At 38.8% G+C, this 15,704-nt stretch overlaps 1 protein-coding gene across 1 annotated transcript in view; it reads right to left on the bottom strand.

The window, feature by feature from the left end:
- TNFRSF11A (TNF receptor superfamily member 11a) overlaps positions 1-13,619 on the bottom strand; it is a 112,087-nt gene extending 98,468 nt beyond the window's left edge. Inside the window, exon 1 of the mRNA XM_051969908.1 lies at positions 13,362-13,619. Within this exon, the coding sequence (XP_051825868.1) occupies positions 13,362-13,442 (81 nt within the window). The 5' untranslated portion in view covers positions 13,443-13,619. The remainder of the gene's footprint in view (positions 1-13,361) is intronic.
- Between the last annotated feature and the right edge of the window lie 2,085 nt (positions 13,620-15,704).

The following is a 15,704-nucleotide window of genomic DNA, read 5'->3' as shown; positions in this document are numbered from 1 at the left end:
AAAAAAAATTTGAACCCAGATTTTCTTGACTTTAACCCCAGTAGTTTTAATTATTATGCCATGTTACTGATAAGATCCTGGGTGGCCAGGTGGGTGTTGGAGGAGAATGCCTGAATTTCTGTAAATAATCTGGAAAGTTAGCTACTCCAGAAGGTAAGCAGGGAAAAACATTGGTAGGATTATAAGTGAACCCTTTTGGTTTTGCTTAGTCCTTTTGTTCTTAATAGAGCTTTTGTTCAAGTGGACTTTTGATTACAGTCCCACCCCAGGAGGAAGTCTCTAGAAATTGTGCCTTTATTATATCTAATCAGAAAGCCAAATTATGCTGTCAACCCCTCTCCCTCCCTTCCCTCACCCCTGTTTATTTTCCTTATAAAAGATCCGCTCCTACTGTAGATCCTTGCTAACCTCTGTGAATTAGCCTGCCATATCCCATATGCCATAATCCCATTTCATGCATTCCTCCCCTTAACAGAATCTTCTTGGAGGCAGCTAGATGCACAGTGGATAGAGTGCCAGCTTTGAAATCAGGAGGACCTGAGTTCAAATCCAGCCTTAAACACTTAACACTTCCTAGCTGTGTGACCCTGGGCAAGTCACTTAACCCCAACTGCCTCAGCAAAATAAAAAAAAAAAAAAGTGTCTTCCTGATTATTGTCAGGAAAGTTGTCTTTTTCCTTGTTATTTGCTAAAACCCTTTTTCTTGATAAAGACTTGTAGATTTCACTCTCTCTTAGCAGCACAATAAAATCTTTGCCTCTTGATTTTGATGGAGGTGAACCCTGAAACTGTCCTCGACTTTTGGAGTGAACTCTGAAACTTTCCTCTGACAGAGACCCACCCTTCAGGTGGTTTCATTAAGATTAGCCCAGGACCACTTCCTACTTAGCTCAAACTTAAGTGGTCTCATTCAACTGGAAACCTAGGCCTGGGGGCAGTGACAACATTTGAAACACTAGTCTCAAATTTCTTGTAAAAAGATAATTTTAAATTCATATCTTTGCAGAAGTCTGAAGTAGGAATTATGCTTTACCAAGAGACCTCTCCACTTGGCACAGCTGCCTACCAGGACTCCTGCCCGCTGGGAAGAGATCTTTTAACCTCTTATTTCTCTGCCAGGACCTCTTGCCACTGAAGAGTCTGTCTTCCTAGCAAAGCTGGCTTCTCAACCAACCATAAACTTCCCTTTTGCTAGTCAGACTTTTTGGGTTCGTGAATTCTTTTCACATTGGACCTGTGTCGACCAAAGGGGGTTCCTACAACTCCCTGCACTGCCACTAACAGCATCAACTTAGAGGATGTCTATGATTACAAATTCTTTTGCAATGACTCTCAATACTGATCTGTAACCCCAATATACTTTTGGATATCAGGCTGAACCCCATCATTTGGTGGCTGAATCCTGTCATTTTGATGGCCTCGCCTAACTCATAACCTCTGCATTTTCACAACAACTTTGTAGATTCTATTATTATACCCATTTTATGGTTGAGGAAACTGAGGCTAATAAGGATTTTCCCAGAATTACACAGCTAGCACCTAAAGTGTGCCTAACAACTAGGGGTCAAAGGATATTAAAATGAACAAAAAGTTTTATATAAAGATTACATATGAGAATTTATCAAAAGACTATTATGCATGTCAGGCACTATGGTAGGTGATGGGAATATGCAGGCTTTTACTGAATTATTAGTATTATTATTTTTGCTAAGGCAATGGGGTTAAATGATTTATCCAGGGTCACACAGCTAGGAAGTGATAAGTGTCTCAGGGCAGATTTGAACTCAGGTCCTCCTGACTTCCGAGCTGGTGCAAATCCACTGTAACACCTACCTTCCCCTGTATTCCTTTTTTTTTTTTTTAAACACAATGTCATCAACTTTGAGACAGAAGTCAGGCTTTTGGATTTCAGAAGACATTCTGCAGATTTCATAGCCTCATCTTTGGTTATCTCAACTTGAATCCAGGAATTCTTTTTCTCTAAATCAGTTCTCTGGAGTAAAGGCAATATGATGCAAAAGTGTTGCTGCTCGAAGCACTTCCCTACAGCTTTTCTATTGGGAGATAAAGCAGAACTAAACAATCTTGCTAAGCCAAGATCTAAATTCCCTTAAGGATCTTAAGAGAGCTTTTCTCCAGAAGGGATAATTATTCATCTAGTTTTCACATACCACTTTCTACTAGATTGGCTAGTCAATCAATATTTATCAAGCTCTTAAGATATGTCTGACTCTGTCCTACCTGGGATATGAAGAAAGGCAAAAATAAAATCCCTGTCCTCAAGAAGCTCACATTCTGTTTTTGTATTTGCCTTTTGTTCTTGAAAAGGATCATGACTTCTGGGAGGTAATGCCATGAAATGCAAGTGAATTGGATTTGAACCACGGAGGTCTGTGCAAGATCACCTGTCTCATTTTTCCTTCCAGAGCCTTTTGATATGGCCAGATATAGATCAGGAAGACTGAAGATGGCCCTGAATGCAGTGATCTTTTGAAGCTAAGGTCTTAAATGAGGAATATACTATTTGAATAAATATGTACACATAAGAAATATAAAATGTAAATAGTAGGTGACTAGCTAAGTATAGAGAAAGATGGCATTTGGGATAGAGGAAAGAAGATGGGAGTAAGTGTAAGGAATGGACCCAAGAAAGAATTATGAAATAAGGTCCTAAGAGCTACTATCCCCACAAAGCATGTGACATGTTAAAGCATTAAGTTCTTAAAGGGATCTGATTTGTCAACCACAACTTGGAAGCAAAAGGGAGAAAGATAGGTAGAAACACAAGTGTAAGAATACTAAAAGAAGTCACAGAATTCCCCACTCTTTCTCAGAATGTTATACTTTAAAAGTTTCAGCAGAGAGAGAGGATAATAGTTCAGATTTCCTTGTTACTTTTCTTCTATATCTTTATGAAGTAATATATTATTTCTTTAAAAATGAGCTCCCTACCCTAGAGCTAGCTTTGTGATAGATTTATTCTGATGTACGCTGGCATATTCTGAAAAACTTTGCCCAGAGTGTACATGTTCCTTCCTTGGCTTTGCTGCTGAATGACAATTGTTTCTCTGAGGCAAATTAGAATGATGGATTGGGTAGGTGTTTGGGACAGGTGTAGGCTACAACTGCCCAGCTTCTTCTCAAAGAAGGGGCTACTGGAGCTATGGTTTAATGGGGAAGTTCATGTGTCCATACAATTGGTTTGTATGTAATCTGATGGGTTTTATTTAGGCATTAAAACATTATTCTGAGAATAAAATAATCCATAGCTTTCAGCAGACAGCTAAAAAAAGGAGTGCATCATGATGCAAAAAAAAAAGGTGTAAAAGTCCTGTGTAATGAACCCAGGGCTGCATGTCTAGAGGATTCCCACCTTTTTCTTAGCCTAAGTGCTTAGTTGTAGAGTTCTTAAATTGTGTATGTATGTGTGTGTGTCTGTGTTTTAATAAATTTTTACTCTAAAACATTCTAGAATTTCTATTTGGATAAAGAAAAAGTATTCCATTGATCAAAATGAAAGTAAACATCAAATATCAAGTATTAGAATCAACAAACTATTTACATGCTCCCTAATTTTTTTTAATCAGCTGTGCAAAATATCATTTTGAAGAGTACACACATGCATTCACACTCAAATGCTAATCTAAAACTTAAAAAACCAGAGGTTCCATAAATATATTTCATGATATCATGTCAAGTACAGCCTGCTTTTTCAGAAGCATGTTTTAAGTACTGCCATAACCTCAGTATCATTAAATCGGAGTACCACTCCTTTTTCTTTCATCCTATCCTTTGAGTATGGAAGGTTATTACAATTGAGAGGGTGAGTAAAAAAATGCTACGACTCCATTTTGGCCTTTAAAAGTAAGCAATGTATACCATTTTAAAGTTACATACTGGCCAACCTGGCATATTGATGACTGAAAAAAGCTGTCTTTTGCTCAAAAAGTTTGGGGAACTGTTTGGTTATATGTTGTGTAAATAAATAGTTATTTATTTACTGGTTATAACAATACCAACCAACCTTTCCCATTTACATCTGCCAAAACCTGAAACAAATGGATGAAGCATTTATAGTAATAATATAGTTCATATTATGTATCAAATGCTATGCTAACTGAAAGGGGTACAAATATAATGGGCACCCCTTGCTTTCATGGAGCTCAAATTCTAATGAGGCAGACAACACAAATGGAAGTTAGCTCAGAGTCAGATGAAAAAGGCTCATGGTTCTCAAGATGCAACAGCAAAATAGATGTTAATGCTTCTTCTTTAATGTAATTTCCATTGATAAAATTTTATGTTTCTGATGTGATAGTAACAGGTGATAGTGCCAAGGATTTTGGTGACAAGAACTCTTTTCTGGGTCTTCACTACTGTGACTGCAGCCCCTGCAAGGAGCTGTCTGTGGCCAGGCTGCTTCCCAGGATGATGTCTGAGGGTACTGGGCTAGAAGCATTCCCATTTTCAGGGTTCCTAGATTCAGGGTCCTAGAGTGACTCCACCAGAATCTTAGGGGAAAGACAGTGGCAGTCTGACTTTGCCTGGCACATATTGTCTCCTATCTCTCCTTCAAGGTGCCTTACTGTTTTAGTTAAGATAGCTTGCCTGCTCTGTAGGTGGCTGCTGGTTGGCAGCTGGTAGGTATGGCTGGCCCTTTCTTCGTAGGGCTTGCTTTCTCAGAAAATGATTCTGAGGACTGGGTTGGAAACAGCAACAGTACACTGGGAGGTGCTGCCATCCCTAGGGCTTCCAGGACTATTGGTTATATTTTCTGTTTTCATTCATAATCTTTCTTGAATATAGCTGGTGCAGGTTAATTTTTTTAGACTATGTATGAGCTTGTGCTAATTGATCATCATAATTTTCCTAAATGTAAAATAACCCAAATCACAAAGCTATAAATGGTTGGAATCTAAGAAACCGACATCAATGGAATTTCACTCAAATGCTTCCATCTATTTCTGGCACTTCCTTTCCACAGAAAAACCTAAGTATCTAAGCTTTCTGACATGGGCAGGAAGAGTACTTACAGAGAGGGAACCTAGCTTCTCCCTTGAACAACTTTCTATTTTATGGTAGAAATAATCTGGAAAAAACAGACACACATGATTCCTATATCCCAGTATTATTACTCTTAGTGATTAAATGTCATAATTGAGAGGTGTTTAATAGCAACTGAAGTAGAGAGAATGGTCTCAATGATCACTAACAGAACCAATAAAGATAAGTTGTTATCAGACAGTCATAAACTATGTCTGCTGATTAGGGCATATACTGTCTTCTCAGTGTTGAGCAGACTCTAAGTAATATATTCCTGTGACAAAAGTACAACAGATGCCAGTCATTTGACTACTCATATTAGAAAAGAGATTAAGGGGTAACTTGCTTAATGATGTCTGTATAGATCCATCTTGTTTGCAGGAAACTCAAATTAAAAATATTGATCCAGAACAGAAAGATAGGTTATAGAGGGACATACCTCTCTATTCAAAATGTAATGTGAATATATACGTACATCATTGGTTGGTTATTGTTCTATGTTCTCAGAGGACCAAAATGACATCACTGCATTAGAGTCACAATGTGTACAACTGTGGCTGACCAGACCAATACCAGTTTAGAATGCTCTGCCACGGGTCAGACACAAAGAGTCCCTATGAACATTTGGAGTAGCTTCTCTAACTTTGCACATATCATGTTTTTTCTGAGCTAATTCAATTCTGCTCTGCTCACAGAGCACAGCATCTTCTCTGATAAGGGCACACTATGCACAAAGTTAGGTAAACATTCATAAATAATACATGTATACATGCCCAATTACTATAAATCTCACAACCACTTTGAAACCTCTCCTTTTTTTTTTGTTTGCTTTGTTTAAATTTACTTTTATTTCCCCCAAATATTGAATCAGAAGGAAAAAACCGAATTATAACTATGGCTTTATCCTTACATATTTAAAAAAGCTATATATTGTAATCAGGGGAAAATATACAAAGAGATTATAATGGTGACATTTTGCAACAAGATGAATTATTAGTGTAAAGGTTCTAGAAAGAAAAAAAATTATCCAATTGAACAAGTAATACTGGATACTTTCTCTATGATTTATGAACATAGAAGAATGAATAGCTTTAGAATGATAGGTAAGGGAGACATGGAGGGCAATCAGAGTTAACTTCAAAGTAATACTGCCTTTCTGTATCACAAATGCTCCCAACAATAGGCAGCTTTCTCAAGGAGATACATTAATTGTGGAAGGTAGGTGGAGAAATACAAGGAAAAAGCAAAAGTAATATTATTCTTCCAGTAATTAAGAATACCATGTTGGAAAATATAAGTAACCTGATATACAGAATCGAGAGAGGTAGGACAGGCCTTAATCAAAAAGCCTGGAGTTCAAGTCTGGCCACTGACAGGTACTAGCAGCAACTCACTTATTCTCTTAGTAGTGCCCTTCCACCCCCTTCTCCCCCTCCCCAAACCCAAACAAACAAACAAACAAACAAAATCAACCACCCTATAATTTGAAAAAAAGTTACTAATCTGAATTGGTAGAGAGAATTTCCTCACCTGGTGTTACCTATACTGACGAAAGTCACAAGTCCAAAAATGTTAGAGAAATAGTTTCTGTTTTCTTTTTTCTACAACCTAAGAACAGGAAAATAAAGGACAGAGAAGCAGGGAGAGATAGAATTTTAACAGTGACACAGCAGCTAAAGTTCACCTAACACCTTCTACAACAATGTAGGCAGAGCAGTTACAACTCCGGGACTTCCCTTTTCCTGGCCCCATAAAATATGTCTTTATTGGCCTTCGAAGGTACATCTTTATTGTTTTATTTTCCTGATAAGAATTGGATAAGGAAATCTGAGCCCAGCTATTCATTTGTCAACACAAAGGCTATTTTTAATGAAATGATTTTAATTTTTTTTTTTTGAGGGATGGGGAAGAGTGTTAGGAAAAGAGTCTTAATTAAGCGTTCTTAGTAAACAAAAGAGGGAACTAAAATTTCCATGGATTGCTGTGATTCTAAAAGGATTGAGGTTCTCTGTATTAACACTCACTATTTCCTACAAGCAAAACTCAAGAGTATGACTGGGTGACAGCAAAGATCAACTGGGAGAGGGCTCCCCTCCACAGTCTGGTGATTTTTTTTCCCCTGAGGACTCTCCATGGATCTTTCTTTGACATGAAGTATCTGTTGAAATACAAATATATCTGTTTCTAATTGGCGTCTTCCTTATGACCACCGCAATAAAATCTGTGCTACTTTTATGTACAGAGATACTATAAAACCTCAAAGGCACAACAAAGAGTTGTGTGTTCATGAACTATTTACACACACACGTGTGTGTGTGTGTGTATATATATATATATATATATATATGTATGTATGTATTTCCTATCTGCAAAGTCATAAAAAAGGGAAGGGGTTGGTGGTGATAAAACTCCTTTGTCTACTGTTACATGCAGAGATAATAGCTCTCACATAAAACTTCTAATGTTCAGAATATAATTGTTGCTGAATATGTGTTTATTTATAATACTCTTTCTTACGGGGGCAAGTGAGAATAGAACACAGGGCCTACAGTCAGAGAGATATGAATTAAAATCTGGCTTCAGAAACTTAAAAGCAGTGAGATTCTGTGTCCTTTAACTTTTACTTGCCTTAGTTTCATCAAATATAAAATGGAATAATAGTAGTACCTTCCCTGAAGCATTGCTGTGAGAATCATAGATATTTGTAAAAGCACAGCACCTGGCATATAATAGCTGCCAAATAAATGCTTTTCTGACTGTCTCTCTCTCTCCCTCTTCCTTCCCCTTTTAGGTTCCTTTGGTACCCTGACTTTCAGCATTACATGAAACTTTTCTGTTTGTCAGCTAATTGTCCCTTATCTTTCCTGGAAGTGAATTTTTCTCATGTAAATTTCATATAGTTATATAAATCAAATTATGAAGAAGTTGTGTTTTTTTGTATGTGTTCTTTTTTTTTTTTTAATCCTCCCTTCCTAAAGTTAAGGCTTTTTGCCATATTGAGAGAATATGAATCTGTTTCAGATGACTGAGAAATAACAATGATAGTACTAATGATGACAAGTAAGTAGCACTTCATTTTCTGGAAAAGGTACTTGCGTGAAACTTCCTCTTTTGCTATAATGCACAAGAAATTCCCCAATTGTGATCTCATGAGTCAAACAATATAATCTCTAGGAAACCTTGCACCTGTAGCAGCAGAAGGAGCTATATGCATTGAACATTTCAGTGGGCTATAAATGATACTGCCAAGGATTGGGAGGAATGGAGTTGACCCATGGGAAAAAGAGTCATCATCAGCACTGTACTGGACACTGCATTTTGATCTGTTTTCCAAAACAAGTAGAAGTCTGTCTGGGGGGCTGGGATTAGTCAGTAAAGCATGCACGTAAACCCTCCCCCCAATATTATCTTTGCTTAATTGGCAAGTGCAGCGCTCTTTTTTTCCTGCTGCCAGAAGCATCCTGTTCAGTTGCAGATAAGCACAGTTAAAAGAGTCTAAAGGAAATCTGTGAAAAGTGGTCTATGCTGAGAACTGCTAAGGGAGTTCATGCTGGACAATTGTACCTTAGGAAAATATAGTTTGTTTTTCTAGTGATATCTCACTAGAATCTGAGTTGTTATTCCTTTTTTAAATTTTTTATAATTTAATTCTATTTAACAAACATTAACTGAGAACTCATTAGGTGCACATGGCTTAGTGGATACCAATAAAAAAACGAAACTTTTCTGCACTATTGTTTATCATAACTTATAGAAATGGGACTCCATCTCCAACCCCCACAAAAGCATGTGGTTACATACTAGTTGGCCATAGCAGGTTTTTCCAAGATTGTATTTCATTTGAGCAGGGTTCTTCAATTCTGTAGCCCCTTGCCTAAGCTGATAAACATATTAAGCAACAGCTTAAGTATCTATTTTTTTTATCCATTAGATTTTTTCTGCCTTCTTCATTTCCAATCATCTCAGATGACTTTACATCCAAAATTTTTGTACTTGTTAGATAGTTTTTCAGTTGTGTCCAACTCTTCATGATCCTGTTAGGGGTTTTCTTGACAAAGATGCTAGAGTGGTTTGTCATTTCCTTCTCCAATTCTCCAATAGGAAACTGAGGCAAACAAGGTTAAGTGACTTGCCCAGAGGCACACATGGTGTAAGTATCTTAGGCCAGATTTGAACTCAGAGAGATGAGTCATCCTGACTTAGGCCTTGGCACTCTACCCACTTCACTACCTAGCTGTCCTATTGATTTTGTCAATCAAAATAGATATTAAATAAAATGAACTTTCTTTACACTTCCAACTTTCAGGATGCAGTTAACTTTTAATTACCTGTCTAAATAGATTTCTGCTTCCCACTCAGCATTCTTCAAGGCCAAGTAAAGATAAGTCAATAAGCATTTATTAGGCCTCTACTATATGCTAAGTGAAAGAAACAGAGAAAAGTAAAATCATTGCCTAATATCAAGGAATTTATAATCTAAGAGGGAAAACAATTTGTGAACAACAATGGAGAAATAAGATATACAAAATAAATTGAGTTAAGATTAAGGAGGACTAAGAAAGGTTTTTACAGAAGGTGGGACTTAGTTGAGTTCTGAAGGAAGCCAGGAAGCAGAAACTTGAAGGGGGGAAAATCTCAAGCATGGAAGCCGCCAGTGACAATAAACAAAGTTGGGGATAAAATGCTATGTATAAGGCATTACAAGGAGGCAAGAATCCTTGGCTCACAGAGTATAAAGAGGGAAATGAGATTTAATAAGACTGGAAAGTAAGGAAATAAGTAAGTATATTCTTCAAGATTTTGTGCCTTATTGCATGTTTTGCACAGTAATGTTAAAAAAAATTAGACTTAGGCAAAATAAAGCAAGCAAATCTACATACAAACAGCATACATGAAAACTCACCACAGAAATTATGTATAGCCAAATCAAACATAAATGATTTCTGAGTTGTTATATTAGACTTTATACCATAGCTGTCCTCTAGGAGTATATAGATAATTGGTTGACTATGCTAATACTGGATGATTTAGTGATGAAACAGTCTCAAAGAGATTAAGATTCAAAAGATCTTAAATACAAACTTGGAGAAGCTATTTTACCAATAGGGTCACAGTGTCCAAAAGCTTTTAAATAGATATTCAACTTTAAGCATCCTCATCAGAGTTACAAAGAGTCTAGGGATTCTTTTAGGTAAAGGTAACAGAACCTAGAAAAATCTCTGATCTGAACAGATTGAATTGTTTTTAGATTTTGGTCACAGATAGGGAAAAGTCTGGGACAATGAGTGGCTACTCAGCAGACTGAGGAGCAGCTCATTTAATTTCAAACTGAAACCATGGGAATATATAAAACTAGGATCCTCCAAAATCAATTTGTCCAGATAAGCAGTTTGGTGTCCTAAAGTACCTTGACGTTAGAAGATAAAATCAGAATCATAAAATCATAGTGTTTGAGAAAGAAAGGATCTATTTATTTTAACAGTGAAGGGACAGATGAAGAGAGAGGAGGTACCTTCTCCAGGGTCATAAAGTGGGAGAGTTGTGACCCAGGTCTTTGTGTCTCTAATTCAAGAGTTCATTCTACCATATCCGAGTTTGAATTCTCACTCAGTCATAGTCAGTCATTAATACATTTCCCAGAGCCTGAAGTAAAATAGAGACAATATTTAGCACTACTGACCTTACCAGGTGATTGTGAAGATGGCTCACATATACATAAAATCCGCTGTAAACATTAAAGTGTTAATGAATGTAAAATTTAAAATTATTATTTATTCAGATAAGGGATGTTTCAGAACTAGTTCAGAGCTCCCAGGGATGTTGTTATTGGAAGGTGGCCCCAGGAAGTGATCTTAGTCCAGGGCAAACCTGACCTAAAACAAAAAGACTTTGCCAAAACTACTCTAGCTTCAGGGAAGTACTGCATTTAACCCCCATTAGCCTCAGGTCATCACCCTTTCATTCAGTTGTCACAGAAACCTAGCATGTCTTTCTGGCACAGTTACCTTATATTCTCAGTATTCATTTTCCTGGCTGTAAAAATGCAATACTGTCACTAACTCACTCCTAAAGAGAGGTAGCTTAATGTAGTAAACAGTGCTGCCACAGAATCAATAATTCTTGGGTTCAAAGACTGATGATTAACCATTTGACCGCGAACAAGAAATAATAATGACAATAGCTAACATTTATATAACAAGTAATATGTGCCTGACACTGAGCTAAGTGCTTTACAAATATCTCACATGAACTTCATAACGATTATGCGAGACAGGTGCTGTTGTTCCCATTTTACAGATGAAGAAACTGAGGCAAACTGCTTAAAGTATTCTCCGATAGAGGTCTACATTTAGAAAATGTCTGTGGCAGGATTTCCCAAGTCCTGCTCCAGAGTTCTGTCCCCTCCGCCACCAAGCTGTCTATGTCACTTAATTCATTTCAACAAGCATTTGTTATGACTTTATTAAGTGCCCATTTTGTGCCAAGCACTGTGCTAAGTACCCACAATGTGAAAAATACTATATTAGAAGCTGGAGATACAAAGACAAAAATTAAACAGTACTTCCCAACTTATGTGAGACCCTTTACTCTTCTGTAAATTGGAATTAACAAAATCTATACGAGCAACACCACAGAACACGTTGGGCAAACAGATCAAGTTCACAAAGCTAGTAAAAAGCTTATACAGACACACATATGCATATATATCCTGTCAAATCTTCATTTTTTTCTGCTGTCAGGATGTACAGAATGAAAGTTTAAAAAAATTAGTTTCCACCTTTTCTCCTATCTTTACTAGCTGCAAACAACATAATTTACCATTTTGAATTTGCTTCCTTTTTCTTCCCCTCTCAAAGTTTTTCAGACAAAATAATCGCCAGTAAAATATACATAGATACTCAAAAATGCACACACACAAAATAGGGCCACAACATAGAGAAGGAAGAAATATTAAGTATCTAAAACCTGGATAACTGACTCCTAAATGATTTGCTCAAGTGGGATAACATAAGAGCCTTTCAGGCCTTAAAGTGCTATTATCTATCCATATTATCTATACATATCTGTATATAGATATTATATATCTATGCTATATTATCACTATGGTTCACATATTTTATTTTCTAAATTTTCCTCACTAGCTAGACATTCTTCTCTAGCATCATCAAGCAAAGATTGTAGCAAGAAGTGAGTTGGAGTCAGGAGACCAGTCGCTCAAAACCCTCAGCACTCATTCATCCCAGTTGGGGCCCTTGCTTTCCTTCTTTCTAATTAGTTCCCTGCTTTTGGCTTGCTCACTATCACACCACTCTGTCCTTCCTTCTTTGGAAGCTGTGGAAGATTTCCTCTGTGAAAAGTGTCCCGTACCTTGGTACCAGGGCTTTTGGATTTCCCCTTTTCAACTTCTCTCCACCCTAGAGACCCCTCCCTTTTTTTTTCCATTGAGCAGTTCTGGGAGTTGGAGAAAGGAGGTCATCATTTCTAAGTTATGTAAAGAAAAGGGTTAGAGTTTCGATTGCTGCACTAAATTAGAGATACTGATGGAGAAATTACGGAGATGGACATTGGTTCTTGCTTTTTTAAAAAATAAAATAAAATACTACCCACCACTCTCATCAAACTTTTAATAACAATCCTCCACTAAAATGTTATGCTTCAGCAGCAGGAAGGTTCGGAGGCGAGCCTGCCACTTGGAAGCTCAAGTTTTGGCAAGTTCTCCCAAACTTCCAAGGCTTCAAGTACAGGTCCAGTTTGGGCTCTGTGTCTTCTGTCATAGGGCTAATGTCCGAAAGGCTCGTTACCACAAACTTGGACACCTAGAAACGCGGCTTTTTCCTTTTCCTTTGGCCACTAAAACTTAGGAAATGAAGGCATGTATGTGGAGGGGCCATGATCTACACGGACTGAGGAACTCCCATGAACTCACAGATTTAAAAGTATATAACTAAAAAAACAACAAACAACAAACAAACCAAAAAAAAGAAAAAAATACGTTCCCCAATTCCTACGCTGATGAGGCTGGCTTTGTGTCACAGTCGGCGGTGGCAGCACCATTTTCCCTCCGGATTCTCCGTCCCTTCTCCCAGAGTTCTCACTGCCAGACTCTAGTCTTGGTCCCGGAGAGGTTAAATAGCAGCATGTGTGTAAGTATGAGCATATAAGTGTATATGTGTTATTCCGTGTGTGTGATCGGGAGCTTCTAACATCAGGTAACCCCGGTTATGTTGAGGGTCACCCCGCAACTCGTTCCGCCAGGCCGAGGATCTCCTCCATCCCCAACCCTACCTCGGTCCCCGCATCCACCTCTAGCTCCTTACCTGTAGCGGGGAGAGCAAAGCACACAGCTCGAGAAGCTGGAGGAGGCGGTGGAGGGGCCGTCGCCAGCAGGACCGGGCCATGGCGCGTACCCGCGCCTTTCCCCTCTAGTGCCTTCCCGGTAGCAGGGACTGTCTCGGGGCCACCCTCGCCGCCGCACGTTCGCTGGAGCTCCTTCTTTGGTCCTCTTCCCTCCCTCGGCCCTCCTCTCGCCAGCTCCCCAGCTCCCCAGTTCCCCAGCTCCCTAGTTCCCCAGTTCCCCAGCTCCCCAGCTCCCCAGCTGCCCGCTGCCCAGCGGTTTCCTCGGACCGGCCACAGCCACCTGTCCCCCAGGCGGGCGCTGCGGCACTTCCACCCGTTCACACCCCCTTTCTGCTGAGCCCACCCCCAGTCCTCCCACGCTCGCTCCTCCCAGCCGCGGATCGCTTTGCCACCCCCTATTTCTCAGCCCCTTATTTTCTGGAAAGGTGGAGATTCCTTGTATGTATAGAGGTGGGTGAGGGGGTGAGTGTGGGAGCAGAGGAGGGAGCAGAGATGCTGAGGGGGATTGGCTTTGCTTTCAGGAAAGTGAGGAAGTTGAGTTTGATTAAAAAAAAAAAAGACTGGGGCATTAAAAGGTTAGGTAAAAGGAGAAAAGGGAGGGATCGAGATTAAAAAAAAAAAAAAAAAAAAGGAAGTACAGGTTTTGCTTTACTCAATCCTTTTCTTTGTCTGAGCTTTCCTGTCCCAAATAGTTAACTCCTAAGCTGACTTTTTAGCGTAATGAGCCTGAACCCACAGGTTTCACATATGCAATGAAAACCCCCTTTAAAAATATTTTTAAAATAAACCAAACCAAAACATTTCCTGGGTCCTGAAATAAATAATACAAATGATAAGTACTCTTTTATCTCCTTTAGGGCTCTTGGGTGATTTGCCTAAAAGAGAAACATATTGGAATCTTAAGGTCAGAGTTCAAAACCTTAATATCTTTGTGTCCTCAGTCAAGGACACTAATCTCTGCTTACACAAATTGTTGTGGTGGTCAAGATGGACTTGATCCCTTATCCCCTGGATGAAATTAAGGGTGCCAGAATTTGAGTATTTCATTTGCATATGAAGTGATCTGGAAACGAGGTTGACACCACAATTTATTCATAAGTATGGATTATTTAGATATTTCTTTTCTGTCCACTCATCTAGTGGAGAGAATGGAAGAGATGCAGATATTTTAAATGGAGTTAAAGACTCTACTGCGTCAATTGAATGGATTCTTAGCTTTTAGGAGTGTTTTCGCGTTGGGGAGTTTTTCTCTCTTCCCCCATGTCATTGGCAAAAAACATCTTGCAGCAGAAGTCTATGACCAAAAGAGATATGTGCTTGCTGGAAACTTCACCTTTGGTGGAGAGAGGGAGAGGGAGAAAAGGAGAGAAAGAGAAGAGGAAGGGATGAGGGAAGAAATGGAGAAATAGAGAGGAAGAAGCAGAAGAAGAAAAGGAGGAGGAGGAGAAAGAAGAGGAAGAAGAAGAGGAGGAGGAGGAAGAAGAGGAAGAGGAAGAAGAGGAGGAGGAGGAGGAAAAAGAAGAGGAGGAAGAAGAGGAGGAAGAGGTAGAAGAAAAGGAAGAGGAAGAGAAAGAAGAAGAAGAAGGACAGAGACAAATATTAGAGGTGTGATATTGAGGAGATAGCAGAAGTCTGAGGGAATAGAACTGAGAAGGCTTTCCTGTGTTTCTAGGATAAGGAGGGTTTCTGGCCCTCTAGCTTCTGGCTAAACTAAAATTCCTGGAATGGGCAGTGGGAGAAAAACCACAACATAAGACTTGTTCCTCTTTCTCCCTTTTGCCGGACTCACTCACACCAACTTGCCCTTATATTGTTAGGTCTGGGTTTTTTTCCCCCAGAGTGGAAGAATGATCACAGCAATGTGACTAAAATTCCCTCTCTTCATGTGTTGGGGGTCACTGTGATGTGGAGGTGATGTATCACTGTAACTCATTGCTTTCATTCATGAGTTTCCACCAGTGTTTTTCCCATTTACACAAAATCAGACACAATAACATTGATTCTTAAACATGAACATTTGCTAAACGAGAAGGCAAAAAGGAAATTATAACATTTACTTAATAGAAAGCAAAAATAACAATAATCAAGGCATTAATTTAAGAGCAGGAATGACCAAAACATAGCTATCACCAGGACAAGACATCTCTGCTATATGCTTCCTTTATGTTCTTCTGAGTCCTACTGCTTGACAAAGCTGAGAGCCAAAGCTCTCAGAAAAGCAATACTTCTCTTCCAATAACCATGACTTTCAGCAAAACATATGCAAAAAAATGCCTTTCAATTCAGCATGTTAGCTTTTGTCT

This window comes from Antechinus flavipes, chromosome 1, assembly GCF_016432865.1.
Source record: "Antechinus flavipes isolate AdamAnt ecotype Samford, QLD, Australia chromosome 1, AdamAnt_v2, whole genome shotgun sequence".
Lineage (NCBI taxonomy): Eukaryota > Metazoa > Chordata > Mammalia > Dasyuromorphia > Dasyuridae > Antechinus > Antechinus flavipes.
This window is presented reverse-complemented; position numbering and strand designations above follow the sequence as displayed.